This window comes from Lissotriton vulgaris, chromosome 2_1 (genome assembly GCF_964263255.1).
Source record: "Lissotriton vulgaris chromosome 2_1, aLisVul1.2, whole genome shotgun sequence".
In the NCBI taxonomy this organism is placed as follows: domain Eukaryota; kingdom Metazoa; phylum Chordata; class Amphibia; order Caudata; family Salamandridae; genus Lissotriton; species Lissotriton vulgaris.
Window position 1 is genome coordinate 392095895 of NC_141687.1, and position 27805 is coordinate 392123699.

At 42.5% G+C, this 27805-nt stretch overlaps 1 protein-coding gene across 2 annotated transcripts in view; it reads left to right on the plus strand.

Annotated features, from left to right (window-relative positions):
• CASP10 (caspase 10) overlaps positions 1-20197 on the plus strand; it is a 163541-nt gene extending 143344 nt beyond the window's left edge. For both annotated transcript variants that reach the window (XM_086955243.1, XM_086955241.1), the window contains exon 10: positions 19630-20197. In XM_086955243.1, coding sequence (XP_086811369.1) covers positions 19630-19789 — 160 coding nt within the window. In that variant the 3' untranslated portion in view covers positions 19790-20197. The remainder of the gene's footprint in view (positions 1-19629) is intronic.
• Positions 20198-27805: the final 7608 nt, after the last annotated feature.

Consider the following 27805-nt stretch of genomic DNA (forward strand, 5'->3'; position numbering starts at 1 on the left):
TCTAACCTCCTTGTGCAACATAAGGCGCCCGTTGGTGAACTCAAATATACCTCCATATAACGCTCTTGGTCAACCGTGATTTATTCCAGTGACGTCACATAGAATCCACCATTGGACCGCTCTCGAGACCGCCGAAAAAGAATCGGGTGTAGCGGACCTCGAACCCAGGCCACTACTTTTTATCTGCATACCAAACAGCTAACACTGAAACTCCGATATTGGCGCACAAGATACAATTGAATATAGAAGGTTTCCGATATTCTTCTTCCGAATCTACTTCCCTACCGGACACCATCATTGGAACACCCGATACAACTTACGGACAGGGTAACTGGAAACAGTCATGGCTTCCTGATGAAGGCTCACAGCCGAAACGTGCGTAGTACACTGTAACCTATAGCCATGTTTTAAAATATTTACTGTACTGCACTTTAAAAATCCATAAATTGGAATTTACAGTATGCAATGTATGTAGAAAGTTGTTCACATATACCTAAAAATCATTGTAACTCTTTTTTAAAACCTATCATGATTTAATAAAGAATGAATATTTTTGTACCCAAACTTTGGTTTAGATACATTTTCTATTGTCCAATGTCAGTCTAAGTCCACAATTCAACCTGTTCCTAATTTATCGTATTCTCAATTGTTTGATTTATCCCGAATTAGGAACTCTAGTCGGGGATACCCTCTCTTTGTACACACACTACTCCACCTAATTCCTCCATGCTGCGAGAGCAGATAAGACGTGAACTGGGCTAGTTGGGCCCCAGGGCACTTACTTCAAAAAGTGCTGCAGCACCATATAGGGACGTATGACTGAAATCATGAAGAGTCAAAGGGGAACAGCATAATAGTGTGCATTTCCTGGATGCAGCAACCAAGGAATGGAGAATAGCACCAAACATGTTGCACAAAGGAGGGTGTGCCACAAAACTGATAGCAATAACGAATAGTAACCACCAGCCACTGGATTAACCGCTGATCTTAGATTCCAGAAGTATGTACAACGCCTCGTCTAGGGTAGTAAGCGCTATATATATGCAGTCATAATGCAGTATAATAAGGGAGGTCAATTTTGTGGACTCCATAGTTATAGGGAATGACACTGTGGGCTCCATTCCGAATGGAGCCATATGTCACCCACCCTGGCGCAACAGTGCAAATGTATTTCACTCAATACAGCATATGATACTAGATAAGTAGCAGCCCCTAATCTAGGCCTGCTCCACTAGTACAGGTAAATACCACACACATTTTAGATGCTAATAGTGAGAGATGTTCATCACACACAGTAGTTCACAAATTCATAGTGATTATTTTATAGTCACTTGTAAATATACAGATAAAAAAATTAATTAACCAGGGCAACAGCACAGTGAAAGACTGATTTCCGAATAATGTTGCATTCTCTTGATTAATTATCCCTGCTCATTCACAACAGGGCACCTGCACTGCCGCTTATTGCCCGCTGTGTAGTTTCAACACACAATGAGAAACCACAGGACTTGAACCCAAGCTTAGGCACGAAGCAACAACAAATAACTGCAGCTGACACAGCTGAAAAGGAATGTATTGTTGCTCTCCGAAGAGGTGATGTCATGGTAAGTCATTGTTTTTCCACATTTAAATAACAGTGAGCGCCATTTTTGCATGTGAGACACGTTTTGGAGAATCACTTCTAGTTGCCGCGGCTTCACTTTCGTTGCTCATCGGATTTTCCTCAAAGTGCAGCGGACAGGCTCCTCTTAAGGCACACTCATCGTTTATTTTCACACCTCCACTTTATAGTGGCATTTGTTGCGATATCTTCCTCCATTCCCTAAAGAGGACTTAGGCTCCAGAAGTATGACAATAAGCCAAGCCGGGCTGAAGCACACATGGCTGGCTTGATTCCATGAAGTGAACAGAAGCCCAGTTCTGCTGAGTCAGCAGCCTTGCTGTCAGGGGTGAGGTCAGGTGGAGAAGGCGCAACCATTGCGAAGCAGTTTGAAGCCGGTAACCCACACGCAGGAAACAGCTGATGTGTTTCTACAAAAAACAAAGCCCACTTTTATTTCTTTGGGGTTTTCTGCAACGGGGGCACGATCAAAGGGGTAAATAAGCGTCATTTAGATGGAATGGATGGACGTGAAGCATTTATAAGTTTACAGTTGTTCTAAGTAAGAAGATAACTGAAAGGGTGGAAGGATGAGTGACTACCATTGCTGACATAGATTAGGCATCAAGCATCCAGACCAACACCCCCATGCTGGCTGCCAGGTAGTGACACTCCACTACACACACAGCATTGGTAGAGTTAGGCCAGGAAGGTTACAATAACCCCACCCGACAAAACACCTCTGGGGGATAACCACATCACACAAACTACCCACTGACACCAACGTGGCAGAGGAACAAAATCGGTAGAGAACCTCTCCAGGAGGAATCACAGCCACAGACAGCCCGAGGCAAAGTAACTGGCGGACGCAGTGCCTCGCAAATAATGAGCAACTCCAAGTGTATGCAATGAAAACCATCATAGACAACAATATGAATCAGTGACACGAAAACGTGCGTTTGTTTACCTTGAACGCTAGATCAATGTGGAAGTCTCTGGCTCTAAGGAACCGAAGCAAGAACTCGTCTGACAAACCCAGGGGCCTGCGCGAGCCCTCGTTCTCAGCTTTCTGCCGTATGACAAGGATCGCCTTCTTTACTACTGCAGCGTGGCTGGGCAAATCGTTGAGTTTGGGGTTGCCTCTGTTGAAATCCGCGGGCTCTTCGGACATGCTGCTGTCGCTGAATGAAACGTATCAGACAGGGAGGGGGGCGGCAGCGCTCCCACACCTTCCCACTCCTCTACGTCGTCAAAGGTGCCTGAATGAGGCATGCCGATAGCTGCCCTAACACACCCCGCAGTTATGGGGAAAGTTGTCCGCCCTCCCCTATGGATTCAGCCCTCCTCCTTCCCGGCCTCCAGGGTTACAACAGTCACGTGACGCGCGCGCAGCCTACGTAGTGGTTAATCCGTCCAATGCGAATGCCCTGGAGATCGTGATCTGATGAAATGTGATGTCGACCTCTTTGCTAACGATCGCAGGTTTTCGCAAGCGACCTTTATCGTTGCACTCGTGTTTGTTGACAGTCCTGCCTCCTTCCGTACTGTGACACTGCTTCACAAACAGTGGTTCTTGCAACCCAAAACAAGCACCTACGGGCAAAACTCAGCTGCAAGGGCCGTGGTGGGCCTGCCCCGTAGATGCTCCGTTAGAACTACCATTCAAAGACTTCACTGGCTGCCAATCGAATCTCGGATTCAATTTAAGGCCCTTACCACTGCTTTTAAAATTCTTAAATCTGAATGTCCTGAACTCCTTCGCCCATTCTTGGTACCCTACGCTCCTCAGCGCAATTTGCGCTCCTCAGGTCAACACCTTGTATCGGTTCCTCGAACTAAGCTCTGCCAAATGGGTGGCCGCTCCTTCAAGGTTTTGGGGGCCAAACTTTGGAACTCTCTGCCACTGCACATTCGTTCCCTGAATAACTTGCTTGCCTTCCGTAAGGCAATTAAAACTCACCTGTTCCCTATGTCCTAGGCCTCTCGCTGCTCCTTCCCTTTCCCCTCAGCTGTTATTTCATGGTTTAGCGCCAGGACGCCCCTTTGCTGGGGCAGCTGTTTGCGCTCTAACAAATTTTTAACATAACATAACACGAACAGCGGGAGGGGGGGTGGGAACGGACAGCGGGAGGGGGGCGGGAAAGGCACGGACAGCGGGAGGGGGGGTGCGGGAACGGCACACGGTCAGCGGAGGGGGGGGGGCGGGAACGGGCACTCACCTGAACTTCTTCCGGTGGCGGTCGGCCTGGAATGAGCAAAACACACCTTAAAAAAAAAAAAACCCGCCCACCGCCGAGAGGACGCGCACAGAGGGGCGGAGAGGGAAGAAATCGCGGGAACTCCCACGAATCTGGTCCGGCCATGATGGACAGATCTCTGGTCCAATGGCTAGCCTCCATTTATGGAGCTAGCCAATGGAAACAGAGGCGGGGACCAAAGCACTCTAGTCTTCTCATAAGGTTTTCCCTGCAGCTGTGCAGTGCGCAGCTCGCCAGGCAAAACCTAAAAAATGGATATATATTGTCCCGAAGGTGGGATTTAGTAATAACAGCAGTACTCCCACCATGATCATAGGCAAAAAATGGATATATATTGTCCCGAAGGTGGGATTTAGTAATAACAGCAGTACTCCCACCATGATCATAGGCAAGGTCTGAAAGAAGAATTTTGTAGTAGTCCGGGCTAGCCGGGCCAAGCCATTCTTACCTTTATTGTAAATGTTATTATTATGTTGTATTGTCAAAGATGCGACCTTTCGCCACATCAGTTGAGCTTGGCCCATGTCCACCAGGAAGATATACCAGCAACCAGTGTCCTGGTCAGAAGGGAACATCCACGCTCTCACCTGTAATAGTGTTTGGTCATTCTATGACGGCATGAGTCCAGGAAAAAGCAGGGCACGTTACCATTTTAAAATACATGTATTTTCCATCAAAACATACACGGGGATTCGCTGCCACCCTCATTATAAAGTCCTTTACCCACGACCTTGGTTGACTTTTCTAAAAAAAAAAAAAACTGTTACGTTTATTTTATTCGTTTGAGGATCTTGTGTGTTGAGACAGTCCAGAAAGCTTAGGAGCTATTAGGAATCCTTATGGTTTGAGTTTTTAATTATTGCAAATTGTTAAGGAAGTAGTCCCAAGCCAGGTGTACTGGCTCACATTACTCCTATTTTCTGTGTATTCTATTTTTTCAAGACAAAATGGTTATTTTGCCTATCTAGCCCGTTTACCAAGAAGGTAATGTGTACCCATCTGCCCCACAATGGTTCAACATTTTTTATTTCTTAATGGGTTTCTCAAACCTGGATGCCCACTTCCTTGATCTGGAAATGACTGACGTGGCTAAAGTTTAACTTTCGGTTTGTAAACAGTTTCATAAATTCGGCTGCCAAGATTTCACTATTTTTGTAAGAATTTTTTTTTCAAGCAAGATTGAATATATCATTACAGCAATGTAAGCCAAACCATTGCTTTTCCCATAGGCACTACCTCCATCCCAAGTGTGGTGTGATACTGCCCAAAGGTTTTTGCTGTAAAGCAGAGCAAGCACTACTATGGGAATATGAATTTAAAATGTAATATTTTGCACCCCTCTCCTGCCCCATTGACTAATCAGCACTAACATTTACAGGCTCATACACAAACGGATGTATACTTTTTGATGAATTCTCACCTTTTGAATTCCCCTCTAGGCACCATACTAAATCAGAAACTTTTACCGCAGCAGCTTCTGCTTGCTGGCGGTGATGCGATTGAACTTCACGCCAGCCTCATCCTACATCTGAAAGTGACATCACAGTCGTATATAAAAACCACCTCTGCACGCGAACATCAGTTTCTTTTTTCCGTGTCTTTTGATGCTGAGCCACCGCCCCACTCCCAAACTTTTCATCCTTATTGACCGCCTTCCGGAAACCCACTACGACAGTCGGCATAGAGCAAAACATTCTCTCTGATGACTACTACCTTTAAACCATGCCACGCCTGCTGAAAAAATGTCAGTCATAGATCGGCAAAACTCTACCTTCATTGATTAGGCTCCAAGCATGACTAAAAGTCCTGTGTCAAGCACTCCCTGATGCATCTTACATCAATCAGGGAGCGTGAAGCAAAGGTGTGCATCACCAAACACCATGCTCAAAATCTCCGCTCCGGCTCCTGACCCAACTCTCTGTCCCGATCCAGGTCGCCCTCTTTTAATAAGTCCAAAACAAAGTTGAAACACAAGTCTCAGAGAAAGTACAAAAAAATCCAAGTGGGATTCTTCCCCTTCCCTCTGCTCCCGTTCCAGGTAGAGTTCACACAGTCTGCTTTCTATAGAGTTGACTCCACTACTACTGTCCATCTTCGATCCCATACACACTTGGAGCGATATGCCAGAAATTTTTCATTGGAGCGATATGCCAGAAATTCTTTAGGCCATCATCCGTTCTGCAGCAAATAGAGGCATTCAGGGAGGTGGTGCTGTATTTTTTTGGGATGATTCAGTGTCACCCTGATGCCTTCATGCTTCATGGATCTTCTGAGTGCTTTGGTTGGACGTTTGTTAGCAGGCCCTCCCTTCTGCCCACTGAACCCACTAAGCATGCGTCTCGACTCTTTCTCTTGCCAGGCTGCACTTCCAAACCTTTGCTGAAAACCACCCTGGTTCCAGGCATTTCATCGTGGGTCTGTGGGACAGAAAGTCAAAGCGCATTGACACATTGGTTAAGAGATTATTCTCTTCTGCCAGTCTGGCTCTGTGGTACCTGAGTGCAGTTTGCCTCCAGGGATATGGCACATAATAGCTTGCCTTCCATACCAGAAGAGTTCATAAGCTTGTTAGCTCAGACAGTTCATGATGGAAAGTCTGAGTTCAAGTACTTTTTGCTGGCTGGTCTGGGCACCATGGACTGCATTGACAGTGCAGTGGGCACCAATATAGTGGTCTGGCACCAGGTCTCGATGCCCTCACAGGTTTTCCCAGTGATGTGCAGACATCCTCAAATTAGTATGCCTTTTGATGGCGCCAGGCTTTTTTGAGAAAATGCACACACAGCCTTGAACGCTTTAAAGATAGTTGTGCTACGGCTCACTCCTTGTTTGTGTGTGCTTGTTGTCACCAGAATTTTTGGAAGTTACAGGTTCTTCTTCAGGATGTCCTTTTCTGTCACCAGAGGCAACCCTCTGAATCTGTCCAACATGTTCTACAGCCTATGCATGGGCCCAGGAGACAAGGTGGTGATACAGGCCCTGGCTGTCCGCCTTCTTTGTTAACTGCTGTGACCTCTTCAAAACCTATCTGTTTCTCCTTCCATTGGTTATCTGCAGCCAGTAAGGGGCAAGATTAGTTTTTGTCTCTGGTTGGTACACAGTTACCTCAGATTATTGAGTTTTAGAGATTTTTCAGAATGGTTATGGCTTCCCAATTCTGTCAACACCACCCCTACATGCCACTCTTTCCCCCAGTTCTTGATCAGGCTTCAGGTCATGTTGCTATTCCCTTAGAAAGAACATACACTGCTTGCTAAAGTACAACAAAGAAAGCCCCCAAGCAGAGGGGCACAGGACTCCATGCCTGGTGCTTTGTTACCCAAGAAGGACGACTGGCTGCAACAGATCCTAAATTATTGGTTTCTAAATACCTTCCTTCAGACCCTAGAGATTAAAGGGTGCCCTTGCCCGACACATACTTCCATGTGCCTATCCCACAGGCGTTTCTTCCACTTCCACTTTGTTCACCATCTATCACTTCAGCCTCACCTCGGGCTGCAGGTTTTAATAAATCTGATGACGGTGTTCTCTCCAACTTAGCAGGTCAGGAGTTTACGCATTACCTTAACTCTTGTAGCATCCTCACGAGCCCAATAGCTTGTAAATAAATTACATCATACACAGAGCTTGGTATTACACGTCTTTATTTTTCAGACTTTAAACGGTAAGTGCCACGTACTAAGTTATGAATATTATCAACCACACCCAAACACTTACGTCACTAGAGTACGTAGTCCATTACGGATAAAGGCAGTCTCTCGTTCTTTAACACACAAGACTCTACACCGCTGACTGGCCATTGAAGGTCAGTCCTCTACAGTCAGTAACAGACCAGTGTTCCAGTGCTGGATATCTGACAGACTACTATCTGGGCATCTTTCTACACCTTCATCAGGAATTACTATATCAACTATCCGGTCCGCAAGGAGGTCCATTTTGCCATCTTGGTATAAACAGGAAAACAGCCTTTAACATGCAGTGGCTTTACCACGCAAGAATGTTTTTGAGTCTTTACCAAAGCATGGTATGTATTGTTAAGATATATGTATGATTTGATACAGATTTTGTAAAGCACAGCGAATGGCCGTGGGTGGTGTTGGCTCCGTCTTTTACATGACGAAGAGAAAACTGACCCTAATGTCAACCTAGTGCCTGACCTACAGGGGAGAGGTGAGCAGGCAAGTTTTTAACAGTTTTCTAAAAGCAAGGAAATTCCACTGCTGTCTTGGGTGCCATGGCATCTGATTCAAAAGACGAAAAGTGACTTAAGAGAAACTTCTGCCACCCCAGACAGCTCTGAGAATTAACTGCACAGACACTTTTCTGGCTATGGATAATCACAGTGGTTTGTTAGGGGTGTACCAGGAGATTTTATTTTGTACCAAGAGTCCAGAATGGTTGAGCGTTTTATGTGTTATACAGAGAGCTTTAAAACCTAATTGTTGGTTTATTTTCTTTATAGGGAGCCAGTGCAGTTCTTTTCTGGCTTTAGAGACTGGTTCACATTTTTTGATGTTTTTCAGGAGTCTGACTGCTGCATTTTGCAGTCTTTGGCGATTTTCGAGAATGCTCTGCTCGGCACCGGCGTAAGTAGTCTAGTTTTGAGGTGACCACCGTTTTTTGCAGATCAAGAGGTAGAAATTAAAGAATTTTCCTTAGGATTTTTAATACAAGGAAACAAAAAGAAGTAGGTTGATGGGTCTGACCTCTGAAAGATAGATTGGAGTCAATTATGAATCCTAGGTTCCTGGCGTTTGGTACTGGGATGGGGAGTGCCCCCAAGAGACCTTGGCCACCAGACATTATTCCAAAAGAAGGTGTCTCTTCGAAAAGGAGCACCTCCGTCTTCTCTGGCTTTAGTTTAAGACAATGGTAGCTCATCCAGTTGACTAATATGCTCATGCATGCATTGAGGTGGGAGGCCACTTCATCTAGGTTGTTGTCCATGAATACCACGATTTGGGTATCATTAGCGTAGGATACCGTGGAGAAGCCAAGTGATCTAATCCAGTTCAGAAGCGGAGCCACCTATATATTTAATCAGGAGGGGCTTAATGAAGACCCTTGTGGAACGCCAAATGGTAGACGCTAGGATAAACGGCTTGGAGCTGAATTCTCCCATATTGATTATTCGCTCCCTTCCATCTCAGAAGGAGCTGAGCAGCTTGAATGCTGGGCCTTTGTGAAACGACACTAAAGTTATTCGCAAAAATGAATAAAATGCTGTTCCTATAGAAACTAGGTAATATAGATCTATTCATAAGTTACATACCTTCATTAACAATCTTCCTGGTGGCTACTCTGTCTAACTGCAGATCTTTCCCCTGGAGGCTCCCTCTTCCCCAGTGTTTGGAGTGGCCTTTTGATAGGTCTTAAGGTCCCAGTTCAGATTTCAGTTGCTAATCTGTAACTCACTCCAAGTTGTCTTTGTAAACTGAGGTGTGTGCGCAGGCTACACTCCTATTTATAGCTCCTTATCATTCCTTCCGTATGTGGGACAAGTCTACTGTAGGCTGATGGTGTCACCTGCGGAAGCCTTTGCAGGAAATGTTTCCTGATCCAGTCTGGCACCTAAGGTGATGACTATGCGGTTAGATCAAGTATCCACCAGAAACATCATTACCAAAGGTAAGGAACTTGCTCTTTTGTAGATTTTATGCAGATTCATCTCATGGGGTGAAAGGTTATTGGTGATCAGCAGCTCAACCATTACTACAACTGCAATCAGCAACTCTGTTATACATTTATATTTGAAGCATGTGTGATTGCCATCTAGTGTTTGGTTAGGAATATTGAAAATTGTTTACTTCAAGACTAATTTTCAGTTGGGTGCTCTGTCTTCAAGACTAGGAAAACTGGATATTGTATGTTTTAGCAGTAAACAGAAGGTATCCTATGACTTGAACAGAGCACTGAACACAAAAACGCTCTTCCTTGACACATTGACATCCTTCAAATGGTGTGTTCTCACCCTCTAAATCATGGGAATGATGCCTTGGATGGGGTGAGCAATAAAAAAACACAGCATTTCGCTTCAGTCCTTGATGTAATGCGAAGTTGCTAGTCAGATATTCATCTGATCTGTGATGTGTGACTTCCTTGAGATTTCGACTAAGGAAGTAGTTTGCAATTTTAGCATTTCAAGCGTATGCAGGCTCTTCATAACCATAGGGATCATAGATGGGCTGCTGGGGACTCAAATCAGATGGCGTTTTGAGGCCGCTGGAGGACATTGATACCAACAAGGAAGTGTATTGTCCTTTTGGGTTAGTGAACCTAGAAGACGCATGATTTTCAGATGATGAGTGGTCAGATCAAGAAATGTTTTCAAAGTGGAAACAAAGCCTCCGAGGTACAGAGACTCCTCAGGTTACAAAACGACGAGACCTTGAACAAAAGAGACCAACCAGATTCACTTAGTCTTGACTCCGTCCACCTGAGCGTATTTGAATGCCCGCTTCGTATCAACAAGCAGGCTTACCTTGGACACTGAAGGAAGATCAGCCTCGAAAGGCTGCATCGGAAGGCATGCCCTTGTCAGCTGCTGCTTTAGAACGGACAGAGCCTCTACACACCCAAAACATCCACAGTCAAAGGAACTTGAGGACACAATAGAGAATTTGTTCTCACTGACGCAGGATAATAATACACTTGTTAGAAGAATTCAGTAGATAGAATTCATGCATATTGACCCAGAACCAGGCTATATGCACAGATTCTCGAAAGGATTTGTTGAGGCCCATAATTACAACCAAAGTGCAGATTTACAACATGACTTTACACTCACTATTGATCAAGATGAAAATGACTCGCCTATTGAAACACTGTCCAAAACCAAGAGAACAGTTCAGAACAGTTCAGTATTTGCTGAAACCAGTATTTATAACTCTGCATGGACTTTTAAAAGCATAGTATAAACATGCTGCATAACAGCTGGAGTACAGTGTAAATTAAAAGCTGCACCACAAGATCTGCTTTATGTCCAAGGGCATCCCCAACCTGATTCTGCATTCACTCAAACGATACATAAACCACTAGACCACAGAAGGTCGCTCTCACAACCTACTTTCCAATAAGGAGCGGATACAAGAGGGGGCAGTGGGAGTTGCTACCGGTGGTCGCAATCTGACAAGCACACCTCAGCCAGTATGTCCTTTACCAGTGGGAAGAGAAAGAAGAACCTCTCCAACACCTTCGAGAAATATTGAAAGATTACAAATGCAAGACAAGCTTTGCACAAAACAAGGCAGATGTTTGTCTCCTTTGGCCAGACACACCTTGGAAAAGGGGGCATAGCCATATAGGTTATGTATGCATTTCAATGTGTTATGCATGGGCCAACAGGCAACTAATGCACATTCCACAGGCTTGCTTCAAAATAAAAGGAAGCCAAGGCCACTTTCTTAGGCAACACCTCACTGAAGGATATTTGGCAGGCAGCATTATTGCCATCTGCTCATACATTCACAAAACATTACTATATTGATATTCATGCTGAAAAAGAAGCCTAAGTGGGTCAAACCATTTACATTATTTACTAAAGCTACTTCCGCTTTTCATCTACCTCAGCCATAAGGGAATGGGGCACTGCTTTAAAGTCAGAGCACAGTATGTGATCTACAACACATGCTGCACATAGAAAACATTACTTATCATTAAAAACACTTTTTGATGCTTGTTGTGTTGTAAATTCATATATGACATCAAGCTCCTCTGTCGATGAAATAGTAAAGCTAAACCAATAAGCCCTTCTAAGTATTTTGTCTAACTTCATAAGCCCATGCAAACAAGCCTATTTCTATGAGGAAAAAAATATAATAATACAAGTTGGAGTTTATACTGGCCTGGCTGGCTAATCCCCAATTGTGAGGAAGCTTCAGAGTAGAAATTCATAATGCTCAAGGGGACAGGGTGTTCATGCAGTGCGAAATCAACAAGGCATTCATAAACTATTACATACCGCTCTGTGTAGCGCCAGGGAGAGGGTATGGTAGGACAAGTTGAGGACTGAGAGACTCCGCAATTCTTTGTAGAAGTGGAATTGGCTGCGATAGCCTCTGTTGACACGGAATCTATGGGAGGTGAAGTGAAGCAAGGGGAGGCGAGGACTGTGATTAAAAGCATGGCAAGAGTAAAGGTAGCGGGGTTGGATGGCCTGCTAATTTATCTTTACGCCTCCTACCTTCAACTTTTAGCTCCAAACTTAATGCTGCATGGCAAGAAAGCAAACTGCCAACTTCATTTGTAACGGCTATTATTGTGCGCCTTATCAAACTAGGACAAGACATAACAAACCTGTCGGCCTACAGGCCGATAGTAGTGCTCAATTTGAATTACAAGTCCTCTGCAAACTACTAGCTAATAGGCTCTTACCAGTTATGGTCACTTCATACCCGAGGATCAAAACGGGTTCATCCCAGGTAGGATTAAGACCTAAACATCTATGGATTGATACAGGTTCTTGAGTGTACTGGCATTGACAACCCCTTTACACTGATGCTTTCCAATGTTCATGTTAACGTTTTTGGCACTTATAGAGCGCGACTGATACCCGAGGGTGTCCTGGCGCTATATGTGATGTCCTTCAGTGGCCTGAGCATGAATGGGTACAACTGGTCTTTAAAGCGTAAATAGCCATGTTTTCAGGGTCTTCCTAAACTCCAGATGTTTTGTTGTGCATCTGAGATGTAAAGGAAGATCGTTCCAAGCTTTAGCCGCTCCCGCTAGAAAGCTTCGGCCACCCCAATTGGCTTTTTTCGCAATAGGAACTGAGACTAGTTTTGCTTCTAATGATCGCAATGTTCTTCTCGGTTTGTACCAGCGAAGGCGCTGAATCAGATGTGAGGGTCCATTTCCATGAAGGGACTTGCGGACCACGCACATGGTCTTAAACAGGATTCGTTTTTTGACGGGCAGCCAATGGAGCCTTTTAATCTAAGCTGAGATTGAGGCGTATTTTGGAATGCCAGAGATCAATTTGGCGGCTGCATTCTGCAAGAGTTAAAGTTTTTTCATAAGCCCCTCCTGGATGTTTAGGTATAAGCTGTTACAGTAGTCCAATCTAGATATGGCCAGGGCTGTAATGACAATTTTTTTGCTGTCTTTAGGTAATAAAGGCAAAATCTTTTTACATGATTTCAGTGTGTATGATGTGGCAGAGACTACGCCGTTCACTTGATATTTAAAAGAAAACTTATTGTCCATTGTGATTCCTAGATTTTTTACCTTCCCACTAGAAGTCGGGAGGGGCCCAAGTGAATCTGGCCACCATGCCGGAGTCCAGAAGTTTGGGTCATTTTCAAAGAGAACCACCTCCGTTTTGCTGGAGTTTAGTTTGAGGTAGTTTTGGGCCATCCAACTGCCCACCGTGGTCATGCAGTCGGGGAAACCCGGAAGCTGTCTTCTGTAATCCCCCTGGAAGCAGAGACACTACAATCTGGGTGTCGTCAGCGTAAGAGGTAAGATAGAACCCAAAGGATTCAATCAAGGGGGCCAGTTGTTTCACATATATATTTAAAAGAGTCGGACTCATGGATGACCCCTGGGGGACTCCACAAGGAAGAGAGAAGGATTTAAGGATTTGGCACTAAAGTCTCCCAGGGTGACAGTCTGTACTCTTTTGGCAAAGAATTACTTGATAAGTTTCCAGGCTGTCCCTTTTACTCCACTCTCTTGCAGCCGGTCCATCAATAACACATGATGGACCGTGTCAAAGGCCGTGGAGAGGTCACGCATGATCATGGCTGCTTTTCCTCCTTGATTCAGTATAGACCTGATTTCTTCAGTAGATTTGAGGAGAGCGAACTCAGTGCTATGTATCCCCCTTCCCCCTCCCTCCCCCGCCGGAAGCCATACTATGTAGGGTCCAGCACCTGACCTTCTTCCAAGAACCGACTGAGTTGGGTGTTCATTATTTTTTCAGAAATTTTAGCAGGGAGAGGAAGCCTAGATATGGGTCTGAAGTTATTTGAATCATTGGGATCCAAGATTGTTTTTTTCAAAAGGGGAAGAACAGATGCAGATTTCCATGCTTTGGGGAAGTAGCCTTCTCCAAACATAGCATTTATAATAGTTGTTAAAGTAAATGTGACTGGTTCAGGTCCTAGTTTCAGTACTGAAGGAGGGCATGGATCCATTGGTGAACCTGACCTGGCTTTCTCCAGAAGGTTTTGAACGTCTGAGATTGTGACGGGTGTGAAATTATGAAACTGGATCACTCTGCTTTTTACATTCCAATGATATAGAAAAAGCATTTGATACCTTGCGCCAGGGCTTTCTGTATGCTACAATGCGAAAGCTGGGACTAGGGGAAGGTTTCATACAATTGATTCAGCTACTTAATACTAACCCAGCAGCTAGCATGCACACAGGTAGGACCAATTCCAGGGAACACACAGTCAAAAGGGGCACCAGACAGGGATAACCATTGTCCATCCTCTTTTTTCCATAGCCGTGGAGCCGTTGGCTGAGATGTGTAGAAGTTGTATGACGTTTAGGGAAGTTGAGGTGGGAAGGAAGATGCACTATATTTCCCTTTACATAGATGACGCAATGCTTTACATATGAGACCGAAATAGAGGGGGAAACTGAGATGCTGCATGAATTTGAGTATCAGGCCTAAAGGTGAACTGGAGCAAAACGAGGGCTTTCCTGGAATGCGAATGGGGACTACTTATGGGTACACCAACATCAAGGTCTGGTCTGACTTGGGAGACTGACACCATAAAATATTTGGGGCCTCAACTTTCTAGGGCAGACGAAGTGTGGCTGTCAACACAGCAGAGGGGAATGGCGGCTCTTGATTTCGTACTGTACTATTTGGTCACACTGTGGCAGTGGGTTACTAAGTAAGTAAACTTTTCCCTCAAACATAGTAGGGAAGCACGCCCGGACACACCAAACCTCACTGACATCCTTGCGATTTTACTGACATCCCGAAGAAGGGTTAGGGATAAAACTAAACAGACCTGAGTGCTCCATTATAGCTGACATAGTGTGCTCCTCAGGACACACCCCAAGAAACCATATGCAGGCTGACTCTCACTGCAGTACCTTTTTGCCTATTGTGTGTTGGGTTGAATTAGGAGTGGAAGCCAGGAGTGACTTGTATCAGGAGTGCTACTTGAAGGGCTTTGGCGAACTTGGGGAAGATTATGATGTACCAGAGGGGTCACTTTCTCCTTTATAGTGTGACACAACGAGCATTTTTTAACAGGCGTGGAGGGGAGCACAAGGGGCTTCAAATGATATGCACTACCAGTGGGAAAGCCAAAGCACTTACTCTTATGGGCAGGTCGATGCTTTCTGAAACAGTGTAAGCTGGACAGTCTTAGATTAGCGTGGGCAACTGATATTCACAGGGAGATCAACGAGGAAGAGTGGGGGAGAATTCTACAGAATGCTCTTAAAATCTCTAGAAATGCCAGATTCCACCTTATTTAGCAGTACTGCATACACAGGGCCTACTTAACACCCAAGGGAACTAACAGAATATACACAGGAACAAAGACTACATGCCATAGACGCTTATGCCCAGGTGATGAATTTCATCACATGATATGGGATTTCTCTGGCTTAGGGAGATACTGGGAGAAAGTGGCAGAAACAATGCACTTGTGACAGAAAGGGATATCCAGTGCTCTTCAGCAGAGTACCTACTGGGGATTATTTATTTTTGAAGCTTGTAAAGCGCACAGCTACCCCCAATGGGGATGTCCCGGTGCTAGAACAGGCGATAGATGCGGGTACTCCTAGAGTGCTAAGAGTTAGAAAACAGCCAGGTCTTCAAGTCATGGCGGAAAATAGATTCAGATTCAGCCATCCGCAAGGACAATGGCAGGCTGTTCCAAGGTTTGGCCGTGATCACTGCGAAAGCTCTGCCACCCATACTGGAGCTGTGAAAACGGGGAGTCACCAAGAGGCAAAGATGGTTTGATCTGAGTGAGCGGTTAGACTGAGCATGCTTTATTCGAGCTCTAAGGTAGGCTTGGCCCTGACCCTGCAATGCTCTAAAACAGTGGTTCCCAAACTTTTGACTCCTGAGGACCCCCATTGAAGCCGGGGACCCCCAAGCAATTTGTATGGGTTAAATTTCAAATATTAAAACAGTAATTCGAAAAAAATACACACGTGTGCATACAAAACAAATAGTCAAAGTACTAAGGATTTTGGGGCCAGATGTACGATCACTTCATTTAGCGCCTCGCAATCGGCGACACATGGCAAGTGGCAAATTGTGAGTCGCTAAATGAAATGTACAACAGTGTGTTTATCACGGTTTGGGATTCCCAATGGGGTCGCAAATTGTGAGGTTCATTAATATTAATGAGCCTCTCGGAATTTGCGAGCCCATTGGGAATGCCAGCCCTCCAAGGTATGGTGGCCTGCTGGGCTCTGCAGGCCACCATGTCTGAGACTGCTTTTGAATAAAGCAGTTTTAAAAAGAAAATGTAGCCCATTTACCATGCATTTAAAGAAAAAGGAAATTAAACATTTTCGTTTCATTTTCTAAGGGCAGGCAGAGATCCCTGGGACCACTGCCTGTCCTTAAATAATTTTGAAGGTATTTGCAAAAGGGAAGGGGGTCCCTGAGGACCCCTTTCTTTTTGCAAATGCATTACCATCTACTTGAAGTAGGTGGTAATTGCGAATGTTTTGCGACCGCAAAACATTTGTACATGGTTTTGAGACTTGCTATTTAGAAGGAAATGCTCCTTCCAAATAGCAAGTTGCAAAACGTATTTAACGAGTCGCAAACAAATTGCGACCCGCGAAATAGGCAATGTACATGGCCCAATAGGTTTTGCATGCGCAAACGGGTTCGCGAACCCGTTCGCACATATAAAAACGGATCATACATCTGGCCCTTAGTATTTTATATTGAAGTAATAGCCCCTCTGTCACATGCATTTCATTTGTTTTATAGCATCTCTCATATCATTGTAGGATGCGAGAGCACTTTACATCACACACATGTAGAGACATTGAATCATACATGTAAATCAGTGTGTATATAAAATGTTTAAAGAGTGCTTGGTCTGGAAAAGCACAAACACAGGATTCAGAACATAACACTGTGGCTAGCACTTACTTTAACATTAAAAATGTATTCCCACCCAAATAAACCATTTTAGTAGCATCAGGATAATGAATAACTGGGGAAAACATAAGTTACTAACTGGTACCATTCAGTTTGCAAGCAGCTCTTTGATGACAGTTTATAGGTCCCTCTGCTACATTACAATTGGCACTTGTGAAGTGAACAGTAACAAAAGAATCTTTGTGACAAAAGCAGTAACCACGAACCTATGCACATAAAATACTGCGTTTTAAAATGCATGTTACACGTTCTTTGCAGTAGACACATTAACCCTCTGTGCTACATTAGTTAAGTTAAAGCTGCCACTAAACATAATTCTCCTCACGCTCCAGCAGGTACATTAATCACTGCCTTGATCTTGACACTTATTGTTGCTGGAAAGCTGCTAATTATACTAGAAACATTTCTGTGCTTTTAAAACTGTTGCCTACGGACCCCCGGGGCATATGTCACGGACCCCTGGGGGTCCGCGGACCCCAGTTTGGGAAACACTGCTCTAAAAGACAAAACCAGTGACTTAAACTGAATGCACCTGGTCACGGGAAGCCAGTGGAGCTTCTTCAGGTAGGGAGAGATCGAGTGGCGGTATGGACTGTTATAGATCAACCTGGACGCGGTGTTCTGAACAATCTGTAAGCATTTGATCAGGTAAGCAGGATCCCTAGCGTACAGACTTATTAGCATAGTCCAGATGTGAGGTGATCAGGGTATGAACAATGGTCCGGCGAGATTCCTGAGGGAGAAAAAGGAGAATTATGCTAATCATGTGCAATTTACCGAAACAGGCCGAGGAAACCTGATCGATTTACATGATAACTTGTTAAACCGGAATCCAAGATTCCTGGCTGAGTCCACAGGTTCCGGAGGGGGGATCAACTCTGATGGCCACCATAAAAGGGGCGGAGGAGATTTTTTTTGATTAAAGAACAACACCTCGGTTTTATCAGAGTTGAGCCTAAGCGTGTTTAGTTTAATCCAGGTGGCGATGTTGCACAAGTAGCGTCTGAAATTTAAGAAGGTTGCTCTAGCGTGATCCCTAAATGAGAACACCAATTGTGTGTCGTCAGCATAGGAAATCACTCTGACACCACAAGATTCTACCACTGAGGCCAGAGGAGAGAGATATATATTAAAGAATAGGTTGCTCAACGCGGAGCCCTAAGGGACTCCACAGTTCAGAGGTTTCTGCTCGGAAACAAATGGCTGAAGGGAGACATGTTGAGTGTGACCATTTCGAAAAGTTCTGATCCAGGATAGAGGGGTACCCTGAATCTCGAGGCTGAGTAGTCTCTCAAGCAAAATAGCATGAGAGACCGTATTGAATGCCGCGGACAGGTCGAGAAGCACCAGCATCGCTTCTTTACCTGTATCCACACATTCACGAATGGTTTCAGAAACCTCCAGCATCCAGCAGCGTAGTCTCTGTGCTATATCCGGATCTAAACCCAGACTGTGAGTTGTGTAGAAGATGGCACAGCTCAAGATAGCTGAATAATTGCTTCTGGACTAATTTTTCTAGAACTTTGGCTGGTTTAGGTAAAAGGGAGATGGGGCGGTAATTTTTAAAACCAGAAGGATCAGCATCCGTTTTTTTTAGAATAGGTATTAGAATAGGTTATGTGCTTGACCAAAGAAGGTTACAACATGCTTCACTGATTTGCCATAGTGCTAGCAAAACCTCATATTACCCGCAGCTGTGAATGCACTGTGTGCCCCAACGCACCACAGATGCTGCATCAGCTGAAGGAATGGGCGAATGCGGAGGGTACCCTGCTGCACATTTAGGCTAAATGGGACCAGAGGCCATCGGACCTTTCAAGGGCCTTGGATGGTATGCTACCGGCCATAGAGGAGGCAGCTTATAAGAACTTCTCTCCCTGATGGGAAAATTAAAGGGACAAAAATGGTAAAGGGTGAGGGTATAATCACACCTGGGAAGAGACAGGATGTTAACCAAGTGGTGTGAGAATCACGTTAAAGCCCCTCCAGATCATTGACCTAGTAGGGGTGTGGACCTACCTCGGCCCACTGTCCCTTTTGGGTTGCCTTTTTATGCCTGCCCATCTGAATACATGTTTAATGTTGAGTGGGTTGTGACACTACCCACTCCTGTTGGTAACTGAGCTGCAACATGGTCTCCCTACCTTGTTAACACTTCACCTGGCTAACCAAAGATTGGTATGTGATTGAGTGTAAGGTGCAACAGTCCCATGCTTAATCATATTGTTATTGTAAACTGAGGTGGTGATAATCCCATTCTGTTCTGGTATGTTGATACAAAACTCCTTAAAATTGTGTTTAAAAAAAGTGGTTTCTATGTGCCGAAGCATTGTGGGCTTTGACTACCTGACTGAGAGTAGTTTTCTAAACCAAAACCTAAATCTTGAACAAAAAAAAGCCTTGAAATATTGTGAAACCAAAACTAGATGGCAGGATAGTTCACACAAATCTAGTGAATATACAACACGACAATCCACATTCGGTTACGTAAAATCTTCCTTGAATGTCGAAATGAATAATGCACTCCCATTCTGTTTATTGAATTTTCAGTTTTGATGTGAGTAATATTTCTCTACTTCAGTGGTTAAAAACACATGTAGGACATATAGCCATTTGAATTGATTTCACTTGATTGCTCGTCAACTAAATGTCCTTATTCTCTGTTTCTACAGGCATGAAGATATCCTTTCAATTCTTTTAAAAGTCAATGATGAAGTGAGTGCACAGGCTGATAGCTCTGGGATGATGAAACAGATGCCACAGCCAGCATTCACTCTAAGAAAAAAGCTGATATTCCCAGTGCCTAATGAACCACCACCCCACTTGGATTAGTTTTCTAAATGTTATACCGCAGTCTGCAATATTTTTTTGTAACACTTTGTAATGTGACTTGGGAGGCTTCATATGTGGTACATCTATTTATTTTAGTAAAACATTTATTGATTGTGACATTAGGCCACAGATTTTGCATGTGAAGGTATCTGTGGTGCTATTAAGACTACTCAATAAGCCAACTTTCAACAGGTTGACCTCTCAGGGAGGGAAGCTCTGATGCCAAAGAAAAAATGTATGTCTCCTGTACCTACTGAATGTCTAATCTTGAACATGTGTTCTAAACTACAGTTCTCACTGAGCCATTTTGAATTGAGGAGAACTGACCTATATATCTAATGGAAGCATATCACAGTTGACAGGGGAAACTATGTATTACATAATAAATGCTGGAGGGCTATCTTTTTATTCTTTGTTGTGCACCTGCCTTTAATATCTGTGACACTGTTAGATTCTCATGTGCAGAGTTCCTGCTAGATCAGCTGTAACCTGGTATACTATATCGTACACTTCCACTTGATGTCGGCTTTTCCTTTCCAAAAGTAGGACAACCCACAAAGAGATGCTGGAATAGGATCAATTTTGAAAGTAAAGGGAAAAGTGCTAGGATGCCGAAGTGCGTGCATTATTACCCACTTAGTAATATGCCCCCCCTCTCACACCAGTCCTTCCTCCACTACAGGTGGTAGTGGTTTGAACAGTAAATATTCAAGCTATGGAACACACGCTGGTATGTACTTTTCTTGTTTTTTTTCCAAATTCTTGGCAAGGATTCCTCTGTCATTTGACTTGAGCATACATTCCTAGACTCTGGCCTAAACTGCTGTTCGGTGAATCTGTATAGCATTTGGAGGCAGGAGTATAAGGTTTGTATTATCATAGTATATCATTTTGTTATCCACTGACATTACACTTGTAACATGGAAGATGGCCTTCCTTATAGTAGTCATCTCTGTGTGATTTGATAAATGGGTACAATCCATATTATCCAAGGAAACCTATCCTATGTGTTATAGGATAACGTTGATTTTCCCAATTTATGCCTTGTTTCTAACAGTTTCTTTCAGACTTCCACCTGAATCATCTTTCTACAGTTTTCCTCTATCCACCTTCAGATGGTGGGAAGAATGTCCACAATGTTGCAATTAGTATATAGCTTTTTCACACAAAATATAAAATATTTTCTGGATTACAAACATGCTATTCATTTTTCATGGTACCCCAAAAAATAGACATCAGGGTACAATGTCTACTGTTCCCGCTAAGAATATTCTCTGAACTTTGTTATGCTACTCTGAAAGAATTGCCTCCTCCGAGGGCATCTGTGCACAGGCAGTTGGCCAAGGCAGTATCCGTAGATTTTAGAAAGTATATGCATCTTCAGGTTGCACAAAGATTTTTAAAGTACTTTGACTTCATGGTTGAGTTTGCTCTGACCATGTTTTTATGCCTTGGCTTAAGAGCAGAGCTGTCAGACTATTTTATGAGAAGCACCAGGAGAAGAGCTTTGGCTCCGCCACATGTTGGGAGCCAGGAGTACATGTTTTGATTTGGCAAAAGTGTACTTACATTTTATTTTTTAAGTGGTTGCCCTCTACACACCTGTGATCATGTTTTTTTTTAGGCCTCGGCTAGGCAGTGCTTGGGCTGTCTCTTTGAGACATACTATATTCAGGATATGGGCATAAATCTCCACCCACTTTCTGTCCATCTTTGTAATTGGTTCCTGTCCCTGTTCTTTGTAAATGGTGGATTTTCATTGGTCAATATTATTTGTAGTCCCTCCTTAGTACCGCCTGGTCTCTTCTTGTAACCTCCCATGAGGACAACCCCATGTTACATGTGTTGTTACTCCCTAGTTGTTAATTACAGCCTTGAAGCACTATTTTCTTAAAGGGCTGCAGGCAGAACACACTATTGGTCCTAAACAAGGCTTGCCGTGGTTACTTTATTCACTAGCACATCTCACATATTTACATGAGATCTTTCTGTACAACCTCATCCAGAATTAATATAATAATCATTTTGTCACATTTCAAAGCTACTAATTGTATATATGGACATAGCTATGTGAATGTACTTGTGGTACTGTCTTGCATGCAATGCATTATGGGTAGGGTGGATGTAATATATCTACAGCAGGTTGCAGTACCATATGTGGCCAAAAGAGGTCCCAATGGGACCCTTTTGGCCACATATGGTACTGCACCCTGCAACATGACTAATTAAAAAACATTGCCATGTATAATGCCAATAACTCCAACTTTGCAGGCTTCAATAGGATATGTGGCAACATAAAGTACTGCACCCTGCAACATAGCTAGGTAAAAAAAACTCCAACAAATGCAAGACTGATTGCATTTCCAATGCAATCGTTCTCGCATTTGTCAAAGTTAGAGCTGTTGGCATAGAAAATGACAATGTTTTGTTTTCTTTTTGACTTTTTATACCATTGGCAATAGTGATATATAATAATAATCCACATTTGTAAAGCGCAAAATCACCCGTAACGGTCTCTAGGCGCTGGGGGCCATCGGGAAGATTAAGCAAGCTATTGCCCAGAGTCACATGGTGCTGGGCTAATCTGCCGCCGGTGCCGGGGATCGAACCGTGATCCCCAGATTCCGGAGTCAGTCGCCCTAGCTGCGGCGCCACACCTCTTCCTGATATGCAAATATAATAACTCCACTGTAAATACAAATTTTAAAAAACTTTTTAATGCTAACAGCTCAAACTTTAACAAATGCGTGACCTATTGCATTGTAAAAGCCTGTTTATCTAGCTGCCTGAGCTTGAATTTTCAGGAAAACACACATGGCATTGTAATGCTATTAAACTGTCTTAGATACCTAGATAATCTATGGCATTTTTCTTTGGCAGCAGCTCAGTTAGGAGGGTAGTCATTAACATACATTGATTTTTAGGTTTGCTTGACAGTGCATTCCTAAACCAGACCTAGTGGCTTTGCCAATGCTTCTTGAATATGTGTGGTGGGGGGGATCTGAGTATTTTGTATTTGCCCCCATTATTGGGCTTTATGTCTTTGGAAACGTCAATGTGTTGGGAGGAACAGGGTCTACATTTAGAGACGTGAGATTGAAATATGCACTTTCTTAAGCTTTGTTATCATGCATCCCTTTCCTTTGTGCAACTAGCATGCTTTGTATACTCCGTGAACTCTATTCTCTGTAAATATAATTTGCATTGATGAAGTAGGGGTATGTGTTTAGAATGGAGGAGGACTGTGGGTGCCTTACTTCACAGATATTTTTCTGTTTGCTGTGCAAATTCTCCTACCTGCATCCATCTGGGGATGGCATCGCACATGTTCAAAGGACGGAGACTTGAGAATTAAGACTACACACAACACTAATGACATTGCCCAGGGCCACCAAGCGAAGAAGTCATTCACTGAGTTTACACAAAAATTGTTTGGCAGAAATGGATGATATATTTTGACGATGTACGCAGAAGATGTGCTTTATATGTCAAGGCAGGGGTAGATAGATCCACAGGGTACTCTATTTTCATTTAGCAACAAGGAACCTCATTGTCACTGATGTCATTATTTACTGGATAACAAAAATAAAGGTATATTCAGTTTTTCTGTTGTCTGCGATGCACATTTTCTAATGTGAGATTACCTATGCTAAAGTGGGATATAATTTAGAGTTTGGCAGAACCGGGCATCTACCAGAAAGTGTCACATTCGAATTATACTGTGGCACAATGGGATGCAGTACTAGTTTGTGACTGCACAGGCTTTAGTGTGAATTGGACAGGCAGCAACAGAGGGTAAGTGCTCTGAAAAAAGATACTTGAAAAGCTCCTACCCATCATGCAAAGGAAAAAGGGCTGTGGTTACAGGCGCCTCCCACCAGGCAAGCCAGGTTGAGACTCCTACCCCTCACCTCCACCACAAAATGACTCTACTAGCCTAATAACTGGAACTGGAGTTTTAGGTACGCTACACACCCAAGAATAATTGAACTATAAAGTTTAACAAACTAACAACTGGATATATGAGGCTCAGAATACCCAAGAATAGTTATCCTCTTCGAACTTGGGACTGTTGAAAGCTATGAATACCAAATTGATCAGATGTTTGGAAGCTATTATTTCGGTAGAGTTCAGTTTATGCAGGGTTTGGCAAGCAATAACCGCTATACATTGCTGGTGTTCGAGAATATATAGGTTTGGATGTGGTCCCAATTTTAACAGAAAGGGCACAAATATGATTTCTGTACGTTAATCACGACCTAGTTATAATTGAGGGTCCGTAATGGGAGCGGGCTATCAGCTTGCGTAATTTTGTCTTGTGCAAGTCAGACAATTTGGAGCCAGATCTACAGTTGATCAGTCTGGGGTCTTCTTTTGGCAGCTGGTGCAGCGCTGCTCAAAATTCTTCATAAACCATCACCTTAACCCGCAGAGCTACTTACTATTTTCTCACAACTGGGCCCATTACTCTTACCTTTCATTCATTCACACATTTTCTCTGCTCCGAGGATTCGGTGAAGATCCAAAAAGGAGAGTCGCGGTGCAGTAGCGGAGTGCCTAAACTAAAACTTTATACATTATTTACATCTGCAGTTTTATTTTTGATACCATGGTTTTCTTTAAGAGAGGTTTTGAAACACCCTACTATTCATTTATTTAATGGATCAGCTAGTAAAAGTTAACTAAAGGACAACAAGACCTGCTTAATTCTCCATTTATTTAATTTTTATTTTAAGAATAAATCTCCTAGCATGATCCCTACGTTTTTTTCTAGAAGGAAATAATTCAGTTATGCATTAATAATCCTGAAAGAAAGATTACAATTTAAAACATTCATTTATTGGAATGACCGTTTAGAAAAATAAGTTAGAGACATATTACCCAGATATAGAAACGCAGACATCAGCATAGAATGAAATAATTCCCAACGAAAACCTCTCTGTCTCTCTCAAAGGACTACGCACTCATTCAAAAGTTAAAGTTCAGAAAAAATTTCAAAGTCCCTGCACCATAGGAAAAATTGAGCAGACCGACAGCATCTCGGGGTGCAAAGATCAGGTCAAAAAGGGAGCTCTTTTCAATGTCCCAAATGTCCTCTTTTATACCCTTTTTCACTAACTTATCTATCTAAATTTGTAACTCCTAAGTCCTAGAATGTCTGTGATTGGTCAATTTAGAGTTGGATGAGCATCACCTCATCGTTTTACTGTTTAATATGTGCGGAGTCATCCTTCTGTCACAAAAAATAGGGGTGCCATTGTTCAGACTTTTACTTCCTTCGAAGTGTCCTTTAAATTGTTATTCGATGTTCTATTCCCATGAATCAACTTGCTGACTTCAACAAATTTGGCTTGGGCCCCATGAAGTAGGCCACGCTGTCCTTGACCCATTTTGCTCAGTCACAGGCAGCTCGCATCTCCGATCTGGCGCATGCACACTTCTACTGCCATCTTGGAATTTTAGTCTGCATCCATCTTTGTTGGCTCACATAGGCCTCAATTTAGGAACTATTACAGAACACAAATAAATGTACATTTACGAAATAATGCCCTTTCTGTTTACCCCCCTTTCTAATGATATCTCGGTTAGTATTTACCTAGCTTAAAGCGACACATATGCGTGATTTGACTTCCCAATCTTCATGATTTATGCCACAAATAGACTAAAGCACATTCATGCAATTCTCAAATAGATTACAACAAATGCGTACTCTTTATGACACAATATACAACAAATTAGTGAATTATGTTTGGCAGTCCCATGCAAATTAGTATTCCATGTGTATTTGCATTCTATTCTATGTTGATTAATTTCAAAACCAGACGTTTACTACTTATTACTGTTATGGAAAGTTGGTTTCACAAGGGGTATACAAAAAATGTTGTTTCCACCTTGCTCCATCAACTTCCCCTTTGGTGATTTTATTACCAGATACCTCCCCAAATGTAGAATTTTTTTATCTCAACATGTTTCAAATTCTTTTAATTAGTACATTTCTGTGTCTTCTAACTTCTTACTATCTTGATAAAACTTTTCTTTAAATTGTTCCATCTCAATATCACCTTTTTCTCTTTCCCGGTCTTGTTTTTCTTCAATCTTTTCCTTCAAGGACCTTTTGACGTTTCTTCTCTGCCTACATTGACAACTTAATCTCAAAACTAAGATCACTATTATTATTATAGGTACTGGTATTTATGTTTTATCCAAAATAGATCTACTTATTTCATAAAACCAATTTCTAACTGCTGATAAACTTCTACCAAGTTTCTCAAGAACACCTTCGACTTCTCATGCTTCTATTTCTTTATGCAATTGTGTAATATTTGTAATGTATCTCTCAATGTTCTGACTTTTATCAGGAATGTATGCACAACAGTGTTGCACCTTTAAAATTCCACAGACTCTTCCTTCTTTTGCCAAAATTATATCCAAAGCAAGTCGATTTTGCATTACCATACTTCTCATGGCAAACATTTCAATGTTAACCATTAAAAATCCTCCTGCTGTGTCTGTTGACAATCTGTCTACTATTGTTGACAATTTTCTAATTCGGTTTGCATTAAATGATATGCCTACTGCTGGTATTAGTGCTCCAAAAACATCACCTATTATTTTGATTACACTTTCTCTACAACTTAGGGGTTTGCCTATTTCATGAATCCCATTCGTACCTCTGTCAACATGAAACGTTTTTGGAAAGACTAATTCATTATTGCATGAGCCATACCAGTGGTCAGGTAACCTATAATAAGCTTTGTTCCCGCAAAGAAAATACATTCCTGGAAAATCTGGGTCATTTCCACCTTTAAATCCCCATCCCCCTTTGATAACATATGTATCTTCACATTGACTAGCACCCACAAAGTAATTGTCATACACAGTGCTATCTCTTTGAATACATAATTTCCCTAACATTGGTGTATCTATACTTATAGCCACATTTACATTATGTCCTTCAATATTATCATCTGAAAATACCCATTTTGTAGATTTAGTCTGTTTGACTTTTTCTCTTCTTATATTGTTGTCTCCTTTCCTCTACCATATTCAGAAAAGGTTTTTCTTCATTTCTCATTTTACAAGTCAAATTTTGTTGAAAAGCATAATCATGTGTCAATTCTTGTGTTTCTAAGAAATATTCTCCAAAAACTTTAGCAGGCTTAATTTGATTAGTTCTGCTACAATTTTCAATTTCGCAAATACATCATCGGAGTCAGAATAATAATATTCTGATTTTCCAGATCTATAAAATAGACTTGACATAACACTACAGGCCACTCCATACGTTAACGGTAAATGGTGGTAGGTCATGCCTTCTGACACAGATGCACACAGCTTTACACAGACATAACAATCGCTGGCATCCATCGTCCTCACATATTCAGACAATGATTTTGAAAAGGTGTTCCTAGGAAAGTCGCTGAGCGAATTATCTTGATGAATTTCAGGTCTATATATATGTAATTTCTCGTTTTTAGAATCCTCATTTTTATCTTTCAAACTCTCATTTGTTTTCAGTCTTTCAATATCAGGAGTAAAAGGAATGATAATAGTAAGAATTAACCAGATCAACATCAATATTCCAGTACAAATTAACCACATTCTACACCATTTTCTAAAAATAGAGCATTTGGATTTAGTCACTTCATTAGTAGCCATTTTACTTTTTACACAGCAAATATCTCAATCATTTTTACTTTTAATTGTCTCTTTTTAACCTTGTTTTCACTTACAATATTCTTCCGAATTCAATTACAGCTTTCGTTTGGATATATATATATATATCTTTCTTTTCACTGTTACACTTGGAAATCCTTTTCCTTTCATTATGTTAGTTTACTCACTTTCAACACCTTGGCTATGCAAGTTCTCTTGGCTGCTGTTTACTTCTCTTATTAGAGGCAGCACCATGTAGGTCAACTCAGGTAATTTGGACTCATCACTCTTTTTGGCCTTTGCATAACTTCTATTTTCTTTCCCAACAACTCTTTTTGACTGGGTATTTCATTTACTTGA